The 16,874-nt window shown below is 68.4% G+C and overlaps 4 protein-coding genes and 1 long non-coding RNA gene across 7 annotated transcripts; 3 read left to right on the forward strand and 2 right to left on the reverse strand.

Annotated features, from left to right (window-relative positions):
* Positions 1–1,588: 1,588 nt before the first annotated feature.
* FAM110D (family with sequence similarity 110 member D) lies at positions 1,589–4,624 on the forward strand. Its single transcript, XM_059868792.1, has 2 exons — positions 1,589–2,393; positions 3,029–4,624. The coding sequence occupies exon 2, from the start codon at positions 3,149–3,151 to the stop codon at positions 4,145–4,147; it is 999 nt and encodes a 332-aa protein (XP_059724775.1). The 5' UTR covers positions 1,589–2,393; positions 3,029–3,148; the 3' UTR covers positions 4,148–4,624.
* A 261-nt stretch (positions 4,625–4,885) lies between these two features.
* C27H1orf232 (chromosome 27 C1orf232 homolog) lies at positions 4,886–6,313 on the reverse strand. The gene is made up of 4 exons (XM_059868793.1): positions 5,716–6,313; positions 5,541–5,627; positions 5,362–5,459; positions 4,886–5,159 (listed from the first exon to the last, which is right to left on the reverse strand). The coding sequence occupies exons 1-4, from the start codon at positions 5,800–5,802 to the stop codon at positions 4,901–4,903; spliced, it is 531 nt and encodes a 176-aa protein (XP_059724776.1). The 5' UTR covers positions 5,803–6,313; the 3' UTR covers positions 4,886–4,900.
* Positions 6,314–6,397: 84 nt separating this feature from the next.
* Positions 6,398–7,698, forward strand: ZNF593 (zinc finger protein 593). Its single transcript, XM_059868794.1, has 3 exons — positions 6,398–6,630; positions 7,081–7,143; positions 7,236–7,698. Exons 1-3 carry the CDS (start codon positions 6,434–6,436, stop codon positions 7,375–7,377), a joined length of 402 nt encoding a protein of 133 aa, XP_059724777.1. The 5' UTR covers positions 6,398–6,433; the 3' UTR covers positions 7,378–7,698.
* Positions 7,699–8,181: 483 nt separating this feature from the next.
* Positions 8,182–10,193, reverse strand: LOC132338742 (uncharacterized). The gene is made up of 2 exons (XR_009489526.1): positions 9,453–10,193; positions 8,182–9,115 (listed from the first exon to the last, which is right to left on the reverse strand). It is a non-coding gene; the product is annotated as an uncharacterized LOC132338742 (long non-coding RNA).
* A 10-nt stretch (positions 10,194–10,203) lies between these two features.
* Positions 10,204–16,700, forward strand: CNKSR1 (connector enhancer of kinase suppressor of Ras 1). 3 transcript variants are annotated; one of them, XM_059868551.1, is made up of 21 exons: positions 10,204–10,322; positions 10,567–10,724; positions 10,985–11,175; positions 11,251–11,335; positions 11,474–11,515; positions 11,593–11,892; positions 11,974–12,033; positions 12,381–12,449; positions 12,686–12,805; positions 12,968–13,053; positions 13,510–13,643; positions 13,724–13,893; positions 14,067–14,097; positions 14,202–14,374; positions 14,464–14,537; positions 14,832–14,903; positions 14,995–15,068; positions 15,237–15,304; positions 15,380–15,470; positions 15,989–16,170; positions 16,254–16,700. In XM_059868551.1, the coding sequence occupies exons 1-21, from the start codon at positions 10,271–10,273 to the stop codon at positions 16,434–16,436; spliced, it is 2,415 nt and encodes an 804-aa protein (XP_059724534.1). In that variant the 5' UTR covers positions 10,204–10,270; the 3' UTR covers positions 16,437–16,700. The 3 variants fall into 3 exon arrangements, with proteins under 3 accessions (XP_059724534.1, XP_059724537.1, XP_059724536.1); XM_059868554.1 differs by having other exon boundaries at positions 16,078–16,170; XM_059868553.1 differs by having other exon boundaries at positions 16,113–16,170.
* Positions 16,701–16,874: the final 174 nt, after the last annotated feature.

Here is a 16,874-nt window from a genome sequence, read left to right on the forward strand (position 1 = left end):
ATGAGATGTAATTAAAGCCCATGGGGCTGGGAGAGCCCAACCCCGGAGGTTCAGGCTCCAGCCTGCCCCTCCCCGCTCCCCGGGCTGGGAGCTCGCCCTGTTGGTGCTGTTGGTTTGTTTTGGTTCGACCAGAGCTTCCCTGGGCTCTGTGGGGGAGGCAGAGCCCTCGGAAGGTGCTCTCCCTGCAGGGGAACAGCTGCTGCCTCCTTGGGGCACAGCCAGCCCGGGGTCTGGGGGCTTTTCCCTCGCTCACAGCCCCTGGGACGTGGCTGGCTCCGAGGTTTGGGTCCCTCCTGGTGCTTTGGGGACAGAAGGGACTGGCCCAGGGAGAGCCAGTGAGGACATTCAAACACCAGCCCCAGCGGGTGGTGCTGCCAGGGGCTGCTGAAAGGTTCCCCTCTCCTGCCAAGGGCAATTTCTGTGCTGCACACAGAAATAAAGGCACAGGGATGTGCCTGGAATGCCACAAACCACCCAGAGCGCCCGAGGGACACAGCCGAGGTGTGAACACCAGCCTGAGCTGCTGCAGGAGCTCTGGAAGGGCTTGGGGGAATCTGAAACCCCATTTTTAGGAGCAGGGAGGTGTCAAGTGACCACTGCTGGAAGAGGAGCCCTGCCTGGGATGTTCTTGTTCATTCCAGAGGCTCCTTTGCCTTCAGGTTTGGGATGGAACCACATGCAAGTTAAAAACCTAAAAACCTTTGCAGCAGCGCTGGGTTCAGGCCTCCATCCTGACCCTGGGCTGGTTCCCTCGGCCCGGGCTGCTCCCTCTGTCCCTGTCCTGGCTGTCCCTGTGCTCCCAGCCCTGCCCTGCCGCGGCTTTGGAGCCTTTTGGGGTTGGAGCGGCCCCGGGAGCGCTCCCGTCCCGACCTGCCCCGACACGCGGTGCCTGCCCCGCACGAGGCGCTGCTCTCGCATTGATTCGGGCCCGTTTGAACCCTGGGGGTTTTTAAACTCGTCGGACAACCTCCCACCCCCGCCCTCTCCCGAGGAAAGCCCGAGCCTCTCCGGCTCCTCCCCGGCTCCCCTGGGCGGTGGCGTCGCCTTTCCCGTGAGGGAAGCCAGGGGCAGATCCCCGAGCTGCCGAGGCTTTCTCCATCACTTGGCTGATCCTGTTCCCTGTCCTCCCCCAGATTTGCTCCGGTGCAGCCGCATCCTGCACACCGAGTGCTGCCTGCTGTGCTGCTCTCCAGGTTTATTACGGAGGTGCTCTGTCCCTTCCTTGCTGTCACTGGGGGTTTTTCCAGCCTGCAGAGCTCAGACAAGGCCTGGCCCCTCTCACCCTGCCCAGTTCCATTTCAGCCCCGTTTTGGTCAGCACAGGAGTCCTGGCCCCTGCCCCTTCCTGTCCCTTCCCGCCCCGCTGCCATCGGCCGGGAAGGGGCCGGGCACAGCCCCAGGCCCGTTCCTGGCAGGAAGGAACTGGGCTGGGGACAGAGTGCTCGGGGACAGGTCCCCCCTCACGGCGGGGTTTTGTCCCCCTGGATCCTCCCCAGTCCCTGTGAGCAGCCTGGCCGTGCCCCAGCTCTCCATCCGAACCAGAGGGGTGCAGGGGGCTGGTGGCTCCCCGGGGAGCTCCGGGGCTTTCTCTGGCCCCTCTCCGAGGGTCCGGGAGCCCAGCGTGGGGGGCAGCGGGTCCTTCCCCCTCTGCTCCAGTGCCACGTTCGCAGCCCCCGGGCTGGAGCTGGGCATGGAGGGGGCCGCGATTGTCCCTGTGGGAGCACTCGGCCCCCGGGAAGGGAAGAGGGCAGTGGTAAAAATAACCCCTGGGCCAGCTCCAGCCCATTGTGGCTTCCTGCGATTTACAGCCCTTCCCGGGGGGAAGAGGCAGGAACGGGCGGCTCGGGGCTGGCTTTGACCCTTTCACCGCCACCAGAGAAGGTGCCAGAAGGACCTTTCCTCCTCCTTTCCTGCCTGGGTGGGATCCTGGGGAGGGGGATTGTGGTGGGCTCCTGCTCCTGAGCTGCCCCCACACCCTGGGGTGGGTGTAGGAGGAGAAGCTGCTGGAGTGGACCCGGTTTCCCTGCCCCATTCCTGACCCACCCTGTGCAGGGGGACAGAGACTGGAGGCAGAAATCCCTGCTGCAGATCCCGAAACGCCGGCCGGGGTCCCGTAAGGAAGCGGAGGGAGGAGAGGAGCAGAGGCGAGCTGGGGCTGCAGGAGGAGAGGGGCTAATGCTGGCCAGGGCCAGAGCCAGGGTCAGCACGGGGGGGCTCCTGCCGCGGGGCTGGCCTGGCAGGGGTTAATGGGTGGTTCTTCCTCTTCCTCATCCTCTATATGAGGCTGCTCCCGGCTCTGGGCTCAGTTTGCCGCGGCAGCCGGAGGGGCAGGAGCTGCGTGGGACTGGAGCATCCATCCCTGCATCCCGTCCCTGCATCCCTGCGTGGGCTCAGGTGAGCGAGAGCATCCCCCCCACCTGCCTGGCACGGGTCCTGGCACGGGTCCTGGCCACGGGGCTGGGCTGGGGAGGGTGAGGGTCCCAGCCCGGGACTGCGTGCCTCAGTTTCCCCATGTGTACTCGGGGTGGGTGCGGTGTGGAGCCCGTGGGCTGCGTGTGGAGCTGCGTGGCCGAGGCTTCCCGGGCTCTTTGCTCCCGTGAGCTCTGCTCTGCCCAGCCCCGTGTCCCTGCTGTCACCCAGGGCTGGTTCCGTGCCCTCCGCACAGGGAAGAAAGGGAGAATCTTCCCTCTCAGCCCAGCCTGGCTGTGTGGGGCACGGCTCGGGGACCCCCAGCCCCGGGGCAGCTCGCCAGCTCTCCTGAGCTCGGCTTTGTCCTGCCGCTCGGGAAGACAAGGCGGCGGCCGGCTCCGGTATTTTTTCCTGTTGGAAGCCGCTCCTGGGATGCGGGCGAAGCCGGCGGATGCTCGGCGCTTCTCCCTTCCTGCCCGGGGCTGTTCCTGCCCGCGCTGCCAGGACTCGCTGTCCGTGTGGCGTTGAGGGGACCGTCAACTCTGCTTCAGCCCCATCCTCCTCCTCCTCCTCACCGCTGCACCCTCAGGGCTGACCCTGACTCTCCTCTCTCCTCCCAGGGCTGAACCCAGGAGCCGAGCGAAGCCCCAGGAACCTCCTGAGCGGCCTCACCAGCCCTGCCCGGCCGCTCCGCAGGGCACGGAGCGATCAGCGGCGATCAGCAGCGCCGTTCCGGGGCCATGGTGCCCCTGGGCAGCCCCACTCTCGCCGTCTGCGCCTCCGGCAACCTGCGCCTCATGGCCCCCGGCCGCGGCTCCCCGCTGGCCTGGCTGAACCGGGGCCCCGAGTGCCCGCAGGGCCCGGGGGGCAGCGGGGGCCGCAGGGCCAGCGCCGTGGAGCGCCTGGAGGCCGACAAGGCCAAGTACGTGAAGTCGCAGCAGGTGATCAGCCGGCGGCAGGAGCCGGCGCTGCGGGGCTCGCCGCGGCTCTCCCCGCACGGGCGGCGCCGCCTCGCCCGGCAGCAGTGCGGGGAGCTGGGCCCGGGCTCGGAGCTGCCGTGCCCGCAGTCCCCCGTGTCCCGCCGCAGCGGCAGCCGCCGCCTGCTGAGACCCGACTCGCTCATCATCTACCGGCAGAAACGGGACTGCCTGGGCGGCGACAAGGAGAACGCCAAGGGCTCCGGGCTGGTGCGGCGCCTCTTCCAGGGACCCCTCAGAGCCACCCCGCCCAGCTCGCCCCCCGCCAGGCCGCTGGGCGACGGGCCCGGAGCCCCCCGGAGCCCCGAGACCCCCATGCTGTGGGCACCCGCCGAGAAGGAGGAGGCGCGGACACCGGGAGGGGACGGCGGCGGTGACAGCGGCGGCACCTTCCCCGTGCCCGCGGAGCAGCCGCCCGGTGCCGCCGGGAAGGAGCCGCTGGCTCTGCGCGTGTCGCTGCCGCTGTCGGAGCAGGAGCGCTTCTTCAACTACTGCGGGCTGGACCGGGCGCAGGTGGAGCTGCTGGGCCGGGAGCGCTTCGGGCCCGCGGGCTGGGACAGCGCCTCGGCCCGGGCCGGCTCCTGCGAGTCCGAGCCCGGACGGGCCTCGGGGGGCAGCGAGGGGGACGCGGGGCCGGGCGAGGAGGAGCCGGACGCCCGGCCGGGCTCCGCCGTCTCGGTGGTGGAGCGCAACGCCCGAGTCATCAAGTGGCTCTACGGCTGCCAGAGAGCCTGGGCGGCTGCCAAGGAGTCCACGGTGTGAGCGGGGACGGCCTGGCCGGGACCGGGACACCCGCGGGGCTCCCGCTGGCTGCACCGGGCCCCTCGCCCTCGCGGGATGTGGCCGAGGGGCTGGTGGCACCCCTGGCCCTGGTGGCACCCCTGGCCCTGGTGGCACCCCTGGTCCCGGTGCCGTGGGGATGCTGCGGGCTGGGAGAGCCGCCAGGTCCTCAGGCTGAGTGTGGTGGGGGCACCTGAGGGCAGGTGAGGAAGGGCCACCCGTGGCCTCAGGGCTGGCATGCTGCTGTCCCCTATCTTCTCCCTGTCCCCAGCCCAGGAGGGTGGCACGGGCCCTTAGCCCCCACTGACCACTCAAGTCCTGCTCCAGCTGCAGGCTGGGCGTGGGCCGAGCCCGAGCCCCCTGTCGTGGGCAGTGCCCATCCCTCAGCCCCCTCCTCCCCAGAGCAGGGGCTGCCGGGGCCAGAGCTGCCCTCAATAAATCCGTTTGGGCTTTTTTCTAGCCTGGCATGTGTGTGGCTGTGGGGGGGATGCCGCAGGGCTGGGAGGCAGCTCCCCCTCCCCACCCTCGAGGTCCAGCTGCTTCAATGGGGCTGTTGAGGGGCGAGGGCAAGGAAAGCAGCAGGCAGAGCTCAGGGAAAAAGGGAATTTTCGGGGTCTTTAGTGCAGCGGTGACACCCAAACCCAGGGCAGAGCCCTCGGGTGCGGGCGGGGCGCTGCCCACCAGCAATGGGGGGCCGCAAATAACTTCTGGCGAGTCCGGTTGTTGCACCCTCCTCTAGTTGCCCTTGGGGGCGTTTTTATTCCGGATTTCGGCCAGTTTGCCGGCCAGGAAGCCCCAGTGGAAGGCCCCTTCCTCCGGCTCCCGCAGGTCGCTGCCGTCGTCCCCCGGCGGCTCCCCCGGGCTCTCGTCCGGCTCCGGGGGCGGCCCCGCCTTGTCCGGCCCCGCCGCCTGCTGCCACTTGGTAGCAAAGAGATCCCAAAACCCCGGAGCCTTCTCGGTGTGGGGCACCTCGGGCGGCTCGGCGGCCAGAGGGCTGGGGAGAGAGCGGGGACGGAAATGCCGGGGCAGGGACCTTCTCCCCCAGCCCAGCGTGCCCCCCTCCCTGCCGGCTCTCCCCCCGCGGGTGCAGGCCGGGGAGGGGGATGCAGGTGATGCGGCGGGGTGTGGGGGGGGCTTGGCAGCTCCCGGGGGTCGGATCCACGTTCTGGGGTCCCCCCCAGCGATCTGTAACTTACTGGTCTGGGCAGGGCTCCGGGCTGAGCAGCTGGTGCTCGTCCTCGCGGGTGAAGAGGGACGAAAGCGTCCGCCAGCCGCGGGCACCGACCCCCTGCACCTGCGGGGGGCAGCGCCGGGGTCACCGGGCACCTCCGGCTGCCGGTGTTCCCCGGGCCCGCTGCCCCCAGCCCCTCCTCACCTTCCGGGCCAGCTGGGACACGGGGCTGGCTCCCTCCTCCAGCAGCGCGGGGGGCTCGGCCGTCTCCATCAGCTCGGGGGGGTCTCCCTGCAATAAAGCCCCCGGTGAGGGCAGGGCTGCAGGCGGGGGGGTACAGGGAGGTAGGTCAGCCCGTTTTGGGGACCCCCCACCGTACCTCGTCCTGCAGGGCCCCGTCGGGCCGCGGCGCCCCCAGGGTCTGCAGCACCTTGGCCTTGTAGAGCCGCCAGAAGCCCTGGGCCATGGCGAGGGGCTCGGCGGGGCCGCAGCCGGCGGCAGCCGCGGGCAGCGGGGCGGGCCGGACGGGCGACCCGGCGATCCGGTGGCTTCATTAAAGTTTCAGGGGCCACTTGCACCGCACAAAAGGAATCTGAGCCCGGGCCGAGCCGGGGGCAGCGCGGGGGCGGCTCCTCCGGTCACCCCCAAAACCCATCCCGAGCCCCCCGCCCCAGCCCCCCGGTGCCCCTCGCCCACTTGGGACCCCCAGGGCTAGGACACCCCCCCCATGGTGCAGAGGAGGCGCTGGAGCTCCGCGCTCCCCCCGCCGCGTGTCCCCATCTATAATTGATCACGGACGAAACACGATCGGCGCCGGGACACGGCGGGACACGCTGAGCCCTGCCCCGCTCATCGCAGCGGTGACCGGGGCGGCGCGGGGGACACGGGGGGACACGGCGGCAACGATGGGACGGTGGCAGCGGGGGCTGGGGGGCGCAGGGATGCGGGGACACTCCCGGGCCCGTCCCGGTACCGGGGACACCGGACGGAGGGGCGGGGCCTGCCGACTATGGGCGTGGCCATGAATAGCGCTCGCGGTCTGTGGGCGTGTCCCGCAGCCCCCGCGCCTGCGCAGTGCGGCGCGGCGTGCGGCCGCCATGTCGCCGCGGAACGGGCGGCGCACCGGGGCGCACCGGGCGCACTCGCTCGCCCGGCAGCTCAAGACCAAGCGGCGCCGGCGCGACCTGGACGAGATCCACGCGGACCTGAAGCCCGAGAACGCCGCGCGGCTGCTGCGGCAGGAGATCGACCCTGACCTGCCGGGATGCGCGCAGTTCTACTGCCTGCACTGCGCGTGCGTGCGGCGGGGCACCCCGGGGGGATCCCGGGGCTCGGGGGGATGCCGGCTCTTGGGGGGATCCCGGGGCTTGGGGGGACCCCGGGACTCGGGGGGTTACCGGCTTTTGGGGGATACCGGCTTTTGGGGGGATACCGGGGCTCGGGGGGATCCGGGGGCTCGGGGGCGGCTCCAGCCTTGGCATGGGCTTGTCCTGCGCCGGGGGGGTCCCGGGTTCCCGGGGCTCGGGAGCCTCTAGGAGGGGATGCTCAGCCCCGGGGGTTCCTGTCCCTGGGAGGGGGTGCTCAGCCCCGGGGGTCCCTGTCCCCTCTGACCCCTAGGGGAGCATCTTGTCCTGGTCTTAGGGTGACCCCAGGGCTGTGGTGGGACCCTGGCCCCTCGGCAGGACCCTCCCCAGCCCCACTTCAGTCTCGGGGTCCCCCTGACCCCCATCCTTTCCTACCGCAGGCGCTACTTCGTGGACCTGAACAGCATGAAGGAGCACTTCAGATCCAAGGTGCACAAGAAGAGGTAAGAGGGGGCAGACCCCAGATTCCCCGGGGTGAGGGGGTGGCAGGGGCAGTTCTGAGCGGGTGGAAGCTTCACCCCCCGTGTGCCCCCAGGCTGAAGCAGCTGCGAGAGGCTCCGTACACACAGGAGGAGGCTGAACGTGCTGCTGGGATGGGCTCCTACGTCCCCCCCAAGAAGGTGGAGGTGCAGACCCAGCCCCTGGAGGAGGTCACCGAGATGGAGACATCGGGCTGAGCGCAGGGACACTCAGGCTGAGTGGCTCTGTAAGGACGTCTTTGTGCTCAGCTCTGTGAGAAAAACGTGTCCAGCACTGGCAGCCAAATCCACCCTGCTCCTCCCACAGCTCCCCTGGCTGGGGCACGAACGAGGAGAAGGAGCCAGCAGGACCCTGGGTGCCCTCCCTGAGCATCCTTCTCCTCCAGAAAGGGACACGTGGCCTGTTCTCTGAGTGCTGCTGGGACTGCACACTTGTCTGCCTGCTTTTGGAGCAGTGTCTGCTCTGACCTTGGCTCAGGGGTTATTCCAGTGATGCACCCATTAAAATATGTCAACTGATGGTGTGGCAGCGTCGAGTATGAGGGTGACAGTCCCCCAAGGGGTGAGGGGACACCTCACTTTTGTTCTCTTCTCTGTAACCCAAAGGTGTCTGTGCCAGGAGCCTCTTCCTGGAGCTCTTGCCTGGCAGGGTGGTAAAAGTCCCTCTGCCCTGGCAGCTTTCTGTGGGGAATGTGAGCTTGAGTGACCTCTTCATGGAGCACTTGGGTTTGCAGCCAGCAGCTGGTTTGGCCTTTGAGAGGGCAGTGCTGGTGTCCCCGTGGCTCCTGTCCCCAAACCCTCAACTCCTGCAAGTGATTTCATGCTCCTGGAGGGCTGCATGGTGATCAGCCTTCCTGCCTGGTGTCTGCCACGGTGCCCCTGAGGGGACACTGAGCAACAATGCCACCGAATTCCTGCGGAGTGCGAGTCCCCGTTCATCCCTCCCGCCCAGCTGGGGACTGGGAACGTGCTGGGATGGCAGACAGAGCAGTGACACAGCTGTGCTGGGAAGGGAAGGGTTTATTTCCACACAGCCTGCCCGGATTTGTCCCCACGGCTCCGGGGGAGGGAGGGAGAGCCGAGGGAGGGAGAGCCGCAGCTCTGCGGGCGTTGGGGAGGCTGCAGCCGCCATCCCAGCGGGATATGCCTGCCCAGGGACACGGGATGGGATGTGCCTGCCCAGGGACACGGGATGTGCCTGCCCAGGGACATGGGATGGGATGTGCCTGCCCAGGGACACGGGATGGGATGTGCCTTCCCAGGGACACGGGGTGGGATGTGCCTGCCCAGGACACGTTATCGCCCCGTGTCCCCCCTGCCCGTTACCTAACACGGCGCTGGCCTCATTCCTGCGGGGCTGCGGCCACCGCACGTTCCCATGGGGACAGGGGCGCTCTGTGGCCACCACTGGGGTCCCCAGGCCCCTCTGCTTCCGCGGGGGGTGGATGCAGCTCCCGGTTCTGCCGTCCCTCTGTCTGTCCATCCAGCCTCTGCTCTGGTGGCCGGAACCCGATGTCCCGTGGCTCGGGCCGGGCTCAGCCGGCAGCTCCGGAGCTGGAAGCGGCTTCTCCGTTCTCTATCCCGGCTGCCCAAGGCGGGGGCAGGCGGGGACAGGCGTGTCCCCCGTGCCCAGGGCACCCATCGCAGTGGGAAGGGCTGGATGTGGCGCAGGTCAGCTGCAGAGCTCGGGCGGGGGCCGGTGGGTGGAGGGGACCCCAACACCCCCGGGGACTGTCCCCAGGGCCCCAACACTCCCGGGGGACTGTCCCCAGGGCCCCCAGCCCCCTCCTCACGGCTCCGGGGGGGCCTTGGCGGGGTCAGCCATTCTCCGGGCGCTGTAGAGGGACAGGCAGAGCCCGGCGGCCGCCAGCAGCAGGGCCAGGGGGGTCAGCAGCCGCCCCCCCGGCTCAGCCTCACGTCCCGCTGCCAGCTGCATCTGTGGGGACACAGAGAGCACCGGGGAGCACGGGAGTGTCCCGAACCCCACGGGCACAGGGGCCTTGGGCCGTGCCCTGAATGGCCCCATCACTGGGGGGTGTCAAGGCAGTGGGGGCAGCTTTGTGCCCCTCTGGGCGTCTCAGGGGGGGTTTTACGGTGCCCCTGCAGCACTTGTGGTTCCCCATCGGCAGCATCGTCACTGCCAGTGTGGAGCCGGGCTAGAGCCGGGCACGGCTCCCGCGGCTGGTGGGCAGCGTGGGCAGCAGCAGCAGCCCGGGGCTCCCCGCGGGCAGCAGCAGCACCCCGGGGCTCCCCCGGCCCTGCTCTCCCCTTACCTGGAGCAGTCGGAAGTAGCCCGGGGTCAGGCGTCGGGGGCGGATGATCATGGCGAGCGGGGAGCAGCGGCACCGGGGCCGTGGGGCGGCGGCAGCGGCGGGGCTGGGACCCCCCGAGCCCGGCGAGGGGCTCCGTGCGTGCGGCGGCCCCGCGGCCCCTCGGGCAGGGCGCCGGCACCGGCGGGCGCGGAGCAGCAGCTGTCAGCCGCGATCAGCGCCCGCTGCTCCCCGGAGCGGACACGGCGGGCGGGGGGGCCAGGCCAGCCCAGGGTGGATCTGGGGGGGCTGAAGGGCTGGGCTTAACTACGGGCGAGCCCCTCTGCAGGCCTGTTCGGGGCGGCCTCAGTTTCCCCACCTGTAAAGGGGTGTGAGTTATGATTTGGGCGAGGGGCGACACCCCAAAAACTCCAGTGCTGAGCAGGAGATTCCCTCCGGTTCTTCTGGGGGTCTTTGTGGCCTAACTTTGCACCCACAGGGCACCTGGGGCTGTCCCACTGGTGTCACAAGTGCTGTCGGGCCTCAGCCCTCGGTGCGTGCAGCGGCCGGGGGTGACACCGGCTGTCATTTCCCGGGGGTTCCAGCGGCCGTGTGTCACCGTCCGGGCTGTGACTCACTGGGGCCTCGCCCCACGGCACCGTCCTGGGCAGGCGGGCCCGGCGCTGAGCGGCACCCGGGAACGCCAATGGGGCTGCGGCTGCCGGCGCAGGTGGGAGCCGCGCCCGGCGCAGGTGAGAGCCGCGCCCGCCGCCGCTCCGGGGCCGCCGCCGCTCCGGGGCCCGCCGCCGCTCCGGGGCCGCCGCCGCTCGGGGCCCGCCGCCATGGAGCCCGTGCGCTCCTGGGGCCCCGCGCAGGTGGCCGCCTGGCTCCGAGGTGAGTCCCTGGCTGTCCTCGGGCTCTGGGGTGGGGTGTCCCCAGCCTGGGGACGTGTGGCTGGGGGTGGCGGTACTTCCCGTCCTTCTGCTCCTCCCCGGGAGGGGCATTCCCTGGGCGGCGGGGGGCGGTTAGGCCGAGGCCAGGTGAACTCGTTGGGTGGAGAGGACCCTGCCATCAGCCAGGGGTCACCCCTGGGGTCACGCGGCCTGGGGACACTGCCAGGGGGTCTGATCTGTGGCAGGGCTGGACGCGGCGGTGCAGGGGTACCCCTTCGAGGCCTGGGGGCTCTCGGGGCCCGACCTGCTGGGGCTGGACTCGGGGGTCCTGGAGGCTCTGGGCGTGCGGCCCGTGGGACACCAGGAGCTGCTGCTGGAGGCTGTGGAGCAGCTCTGTAACCTGGTGAGTGCTGGCATCCTAGGGAGGAGCAGGGGGACATGGAGGTTCCCTGGGCTGAAGGACGAGGATGTGGGGTCACCCTGGGCTGGGTGGAAGGGTCACAGAGGTGGGGACACAGGGGCACCCTGGGCTCAGTGGAGAGGGGCTCTGAGGAGACCCTGAGCTGGGCAGAGGGAAGGACATGAGGGCACTGTGGGCTGGGTGAAGGTGACACCCTGAATGCCACCCTGCCTCTCCATCCCCTGGCACTCCTGATCCCCCAGGACACAGGGCTGGCGAGCACCAGCCTGCGGACACTGACGGAGAGGCTGCAGGAGCTGGCGCAGGGCATCCAGAGCCTGGTGCAGGGGGGGCTGTCAGCAGGGGACGCCCCCCAGCCACCTTCCCTCACCCTCCTGGCCCGAGTCATCGACCTGGTCGGGGCTGCCAAGGAACTCTTCTCCTGGCTCAACAGGTCTGGGGCAGGTGAGGGCACCCCTGGGTGCTGGGTGCCCCCCAGCCCGGGGGCTGAGCTCTGTCTTCCCCCCAGGTACCTGTTCTCCACCCTCAACGACTTTTCAGCCAGCCGGGACATCATCCTGCTGTGTGCCCAGCTGGCAGAGACGCTGCAGGCAGTGAGTGCCTGGGGCTGGCTGCTCTCCTGAACCCCAGAGCTCTGCTGAGGGGACATGGGGTGCAGGGGGTTCCCCACAGGGACCCCCCAGCTGGGTTGGAGCCACCCCATGGTGCTCATCCCACATCCTGTCCCCCAGGACCTTCCTGCGGCTGAGAGGAGCAGCGGGATCCTGCAGATTGTGAGTGCTGGGTGAGGAGGGGGTGGCAGGCCCGGGGGGGCTGCCGGGGCCCCCCTCACCCCCACTGTCACCCCCAGTGCCAGCACATCGAGGGCATCTGCGAGAGCATCGTGGGCTGCAGCCCCCCGGCGCTGCTGGACCGCAGGGCTGTGCTGCAGCGCGTGGGGCTGGCGCTGCTCCCCAGCCCACAGGGCAGCCCCCCGACGTCCCCCAGCACCCCAACACTGCCCCTCGGCCTGTGGCAGAGTCCCCCAACATCCCCTGACACACCAACGCTGCCCCAGAGCCAATGGAGCAGCCCCCCAGGATCCCCTGAGACCCCAACACCACCCTCTGATCTTCTGGGGAGCCCCCAGGCACTCCTCACCGCCCGACTGGTGAGTCCCCTCGCCCCAGGGCCCCCCTCTGCCTCGGCACCCTCAGCCCCCTGCTCAAACCCCCATCTTGCCCCCCCCCAGGGCTTTGAGATCACCTCCACCAGCTCCTGCCTGCACTTCGTGTCTGCCACCACCCCAGAGGTGAGTGAGGGGCCCTGTCACCCCCTGCCCCTCAGTCACCCCTTTTATGCCCTGTGGGGAGCACCCCTCCTCCATGGGATCCAGATTAGGACCCTAATCTGCCCTGCCCTGACCCAGAGAATGTGGCTGAGCCCGTGCAACTCATCCCACGAGTGAGCACAGCCTGGGCGTGGGGGAGCCCCCTCTGCAGCCCGACCCCAGCAGCAGCTCCAGGGGTGCTGTGCAGTCGGGTTAATGGTTAACCCCCCTGGTTCTCTCTGACCGGGAGAGATCCTCAGTGGGATTCGCTTGGGAGGGAGGGAAGGAACCCAGGAGTGGGCACCCCACTGTCCCCCATCTCTGCCCAGGCCCTGGCTGCCCACGGGGGCCACATCCTGCCCGGGGACGAGATCGTGCAGGTCAACGAGCAGGTGGTGGTGAGTCGGGGACAGGGCCCCAGGGTGCTGCTGGGCTTGGCAGGGAGGGCTCAGGTGGGCGATGCAGGAGTTATGAGCAGCAAAAAGCAGGAGCCATGGCTGGGGAAGGTCTGGGGGACACAGGAGCTATTGCCAGGAGGATTTGGGGGATGTGGGATCTGTGGCAGGGGTGGGTTTGGAGGATGAAGCGTCCGTGGGGCCGGGGCAGTGGCCCACAGCTCACCCAGGATTTGCAGGTGGGTTGGACACCTGTCAACTTGGCGAGGAAGCTGCTGGAGAAGGGCAACAGGGTGACTTTGGTGCTGAAGAAGATCCCCCTCGAGCTGCCTGGCTCCCCCCCCTCTCGCAGGCAGCAGGTGAGCGATCCCAGTGCTCCCAGTCCAGCCCCAGTGCCGCACTGGGCCGTGCTGGGAGTCAGGCAGAGATGCTCAGAGCTGGGCATCTCCCATCACCCTGGAGATTCCTGAAGCTCTGGGGTGCATGGTGGGATGGGGCTGGCACTGACGCTCCATCCACAGCCCCCAGGAGCATTTTTGGATGCTGCAGATTGCCCTGGCACCAGGAGTGGTGAGAGCCCAGGCAGCCCTGTGTCCTTGACCTCCAGGTGAGTCCCATCCCGACATCCCAACACCCCCAGTCTGGCCAGCAAGGAGACGTTTGGGTGCACCCGGGGCCCTTTCCCAGCCCTGTTTAGGGGGAGAGGTGCCAGCAGTGCAGCAGCTGCCTGTGAGCAGCCCGGGAAGCTGACAGGAGTCTTAAGGAATGACAAAAAGGGGAGTTTGTAATTCATTCACTTGGTAACGTTTTAGTGGGGTTGAACTATATTTAGCCGTGACCCTTCTCCCCTCCCGGAATGGAAAGGCGTGCGGAGAGCCAGCGGCAGCGCGGGCAGCAGCCGAGGCGGGCAGCCCGCTGGAACGGGGCTGGAGCTCTGCCTCCGCGCCCCCTCCAGCCCGCTCCCGGGGCAGGCAGCGCCGGGGGTGCCCCAGCCCCAGGTGGATCGGGGAGCCCGGCGGCGCTCCCGGAGCTCGGTGGCTCACGGGTCCCCTTTTCCTCCCAGCGTTGCGGCCGACTTGGACTCGGGACCAGAGTCTGTCCCGGATCCCGTCACTGACGAGGAGCAGGAAGAGGACGAGCGGGATCTGAGGCTGCCCGGGGCAGCTGTGGAGGAGCTGCCGGGCCCGTCTGGACAGGGTAGGATGGGAACAGGGGCTGGCCAGGGAGAGAGCAGCTCCCCCAGGACACGAGGCTGCAGCCCTGCTCGCTGTTCACAGGTGCTGCAGAGGAGGTGTGGGACAGTGGCAGCGCCCTGGACACCCCCCTGGACACCCCCCTGGGCACCCCCTCGAGCACCCCTGCTGCCACTGAACCCCGTGCCACAGAGCTGAGCCCCGGGGCAGCCCCTGCCACGGGGGCTGGGGGAGCAGAGCCCAGCCCTGAAGAGGTGAGGGCTGGGGGGACATGCTGGGGGGTGTCAGAGGTTCCCCTTGAGCCCCTGCTGTGAGTGTGTGGATTGGGGATCCCTATGGGGGTCCCTCAGGGCTGTGGTGCTGCTGGGGGGTGCTCAGCAAACACTGCCCTGCCCTGTCACTAAAATCTCACCTGTCTCCCACCCAGGGCAGCCCCAGCACGGGACGCAGAGCTAAAGGTGAGCAGAGCCCTGCCAGGCTGGGCTGAGCAGGGCTGGGGCTGTCCCGGGGGGCTCTGCTCCCCCTGCCCTGCCCTGCCCTGACCCCCCGGGCCGTGGTGCAGGAGTGGCGACCCGGCTGAGCCGCCGGCGGGTCTCGTGCCAGGACCTGGGCCGGGTGGACTGCGACGGGTGGCTCCTCAAGAAGAAGGAGCACGTGGGCTTCATGGCCCAGAAGTGGAAGCGGTGCTGGGTTGTGCTCAAGGGCCACACGCTCTACTGGTACAACCACCCCAACGTGAGTGGGGGCACGGGGTGGCCCTGTCCCCTCCTGGGCAGCTGGCGTTTCCCGGGGTGGTGCCCCACATGGCTGTCCCTGACCTGCAGGATGAGAGGGCTGCAGGACTCATCAACGTGGCCACCTACAACCTGGAGAGCACCAGGGAGCAGAAGAAGAAATAGTGAGTGGGGTCTGGCTCACTTTCACCCCCAGCTGCTGGTGGAAAAGGGGGGGATGCTGTGCCAAGGCCACGTGCTGATGTGTCCTGCTGGGAACGACCTGCATGTCCCCACGGGGCTGGTGAGGTCCCCACAGGGCTGGCACCTGTGCCCACACTCTGAGCAAGGCCTGCACTATGTTACTGGGGTGATCTGGGCTGGGATGGGGGGGGCTGCAGGGCTGGGGAGGCTGGAGGGGGCTGGGGGCTGGCCCTGTGTCACCACAGCAGCACAGGCAGCCACCCCCTTGTCCTCAGCGTGTTCCAGCTGTGCCACCAGACGTACAAGCCCTTTGTGTTTGCTGCTGAAACCTTGGCTGACCTGAGCATGTGAGTAACAGAGCCAAGGGCCAGCACTGGCCCCAGCACCCCGGGCTGGCCAGGAGCCTCCTGCCTGTGTGCCCATCCTTTCCCTCCCCAGGTGGGTCAGTCGCCTGGTAGCAGCCAAGACAAAGCACACGCTGGCCCACCAGGCAGTCCCAGACAAGGAGGAAGGTAAGGAGGCCACCCCAGGCTGGCAGCAGTGGGAGGGGGGTCCCCATGGCGTAGTGGTGCCACTGGGAGCTTGGCCCAGGTTTTGGGGGATGTGACAAACGCTCCCTGAGGGGTGGCTGGGATGATTCTCAGCCCTGGGAGGGAATTTCTGTCTTCTGTGGCCTCTAGACTGCTACAGTGAGACAGAAGCTGAGGACCCTGACGATGAGTCCTCCCCCAGGCATGGATCTGACTCGGTGAGTGGCCCTGGGGGACACCTGGGGACAGAGTCAGAGTTCCTTGTCTCACCTGCTGCCCCATCTCTTTCCCAGCCAAGGAAGAGGCTGCAGAACACCCCGGAGAAGGCACAGCTCTCCCCAGCCAGCAGCCCCCAGGGCAGCCCCCGGCCCTGCTCCCCCATGGGTAGGTGCAGGGGGGGACATCTGACCCCCTGTCACCTTGTGTCCCTCCCTTTTGCCTCTGGGTGTGCTAGGGGGACTCGAGCCGGGGTGCGTTTGGGTGTGAACCATCTCGGGATGAAGGAGCCTGCAGAAAAGATGGAGAGGGATTTTTTTATGAGGGCACAGAGTGACAGGGCAAGGGGAGATGGATTTAAACTAAAAAGAGAAGGTTTAGATTGATTCAGAAGGAGCTGGTTTAGAAGGACAGTCTTCCCTGTGAGGATGGGCAGGCCCTGGCACAGGGCTCACAGCTGTGGCTGCCCCTGGATCCCTGGTAGTGCCCAAGGCCAGGTTGGATGGAGCTTGGAGCAGCCTGGGACAGTTTGAGGTGTCCCTGCCATGGCAGGGGTGGAACAAGATGATCTTTAAGGTCCCTTCCGAGCCCAACCACTCCACGATCCCACGCCTTCGGGGCACGGGGGAGCCCCGCGGGGTCTGGGGGCTGCCCTCCCGCTGCAGTGCCCCCTGTTCGCTGCCCAGAGCCCGGCGGGGAGGATCTGGAGAGCCTGGCGCGGTGCCTGCGGCAGGGCGGGGTGTCCCTGACGGGGCAGCGGCGGGTCCTGACGCAGGAGCAGTGCCGAAAGTCCTTCCTGCGGCGCAACAGGAACCCGCACATCAACGAGAGGGTGCACGCCGTGCGGGCCCTGCAGAGCACGCTCAAGGTGGGACCCCGCGGCCCCCCGAGCCCCCCAGTGCCCCCTGCCCACGGCTGACCCCCCAAAACTTGCGGTGTTGCTCCGGGCAGGCGAAGCTGGCGGAGCTGCAGGCGCTGGAGCAGCTGCTGGGAGAGGCCGCGCTCACCTCGGACACCTTCAGGCGCTGGAAGGAGCAGCACCAGGAGCTGTACCAGGAGCTGCGGGAGGGCTGGGCAGGGCAGCAGGGCCAGGGCCAGGAGCAGGGCGGTGCTGGAGAGGCAGCTGAGCCCTGACATCCGCCAGCCCTGCCGTGGGCCGGTGCCCGCAGGACTGGGAGCGCGGTGGGTGCTCTGTGCTGCGGGGCCTGAACACGTTCTGGAAGGCTCAGCCCCCTGAGGGGCCATCCTGCAGGGGATGTGGCTCCTTAATTTTAAGTGACAGTCTTAATTCTTCCTGGCCTTGGCCGCAGCTCGGCAAGGAGGGGATTTTCAGCGCCCACTGTGGTGCTGCCAGCCAGCCCAGCCATGGCTCTTCTGTAAATAAACGTGTTGACAGGGCCTGGTCCTGCCATGGTTTTTCTTGGCACTGAAATCATCAAATCACGGAATTGTTTAGGCTGGAAGAGACCTCCAAGATCATTGCGTCCAGCTGTAAACCTGGCATTGCCGCGTTCACCACTAAACCAAGCACCACATCCGCATGTTTTTGAACACTCCCGGGATGGTGACTCA

Source organism: Haemorhous mexicanus, chromosome 27, assembly GCF_027477595.1.
Source record: "Haemorhous mexicanus isolate bHaeMex1 chromosome 27, bHaeMex1.pri, whole genome shotgun sequence".
Classification (NCBI taxonomy): domain Eukaryota; kingdom Metazoa; phylum Chordata; class Aves; order Passeriformes; family Fringillidae; genus Haemorhous; species Haemorhous mexicanus.

Excerpts from the sequence above, each read along its gene's own strand:
- FAM110D (XM_059868792.1), top strand. The coding sequence starts at position 3,149 with ATGGTGCCCCTGGGCAGCCCCACTCTCGCCGTCTGCGCCTCCGGCAAC.
- C27H1orf232 (XM_059868793.1), bottom strand. The coding sequence starts at position 5,802 with ATGGCCCAGGGCTTCTGGCGGCTCTACAAGGCCAAGGTGCTGCAGACC. Across the intron at positions 5,628-5,715 it reads ACGGGGCCCTGCAGGACGAG|GGAGACCCCCCCGAGCTGAT; the intron begins GTACGGTGGGGG and ends GCTTTATTGCAG. Across the intron at positions 5,160-5,361 it reads CCGGAGCCCTGCCCAGACCA|CCCTCTGGCCGCCGAGCCGC; the intron begins GTAAGTTACAGA and ends CTCTCTCCCCAG.
- ZNF593 (XM_059868794.1), top strand. The coding sequence starts at position 6,434 with ATGTCGCCGCGGAACGGGCGGCGCACCGGGGCGCACCGGGCGCACTCG. Across the intron at positions 6,631-7,080 it reads TTCTACTGCCTGCACTGCGC|GCGCTACTTCGTGGACCTGA; the intron begins GTGCGTGCGGCG and ends TTCCTACCGCAG. Across the intron at positions 7,144-7,235 it reads TCCAAGGTGCACAAGAAGAG|GCTGAAGCAGCTGCGAGAGG; the intron begins GTAAGAGGGGGC and ends GTGTGCCCCCAG.
- CNKSR1 (XM_059868551.1), top strand. The coding sequence starts at position 10,271 with ATGGAGCCCGTGCGCTCCTGGGGCCCCGCGCAGGTGGCCGCCTGGCTC. Across the intron at positions 11,176-11,250 it reads CTCTTCTCCTGGCTCAACAG|GTACCTGTTCTCCACCCTCA; the intron begins GTCTGGGGCAGG and ends TCTTCCCCCCAG. Across the intron at positions 16,171-16,253 it reads CCCTGCAGAGCACGCTCAAG|GCGAAGCTGGCGGAGCTGCA; the intron begins GTGGGACCCCGC and ends TGCTCCGGGCAG.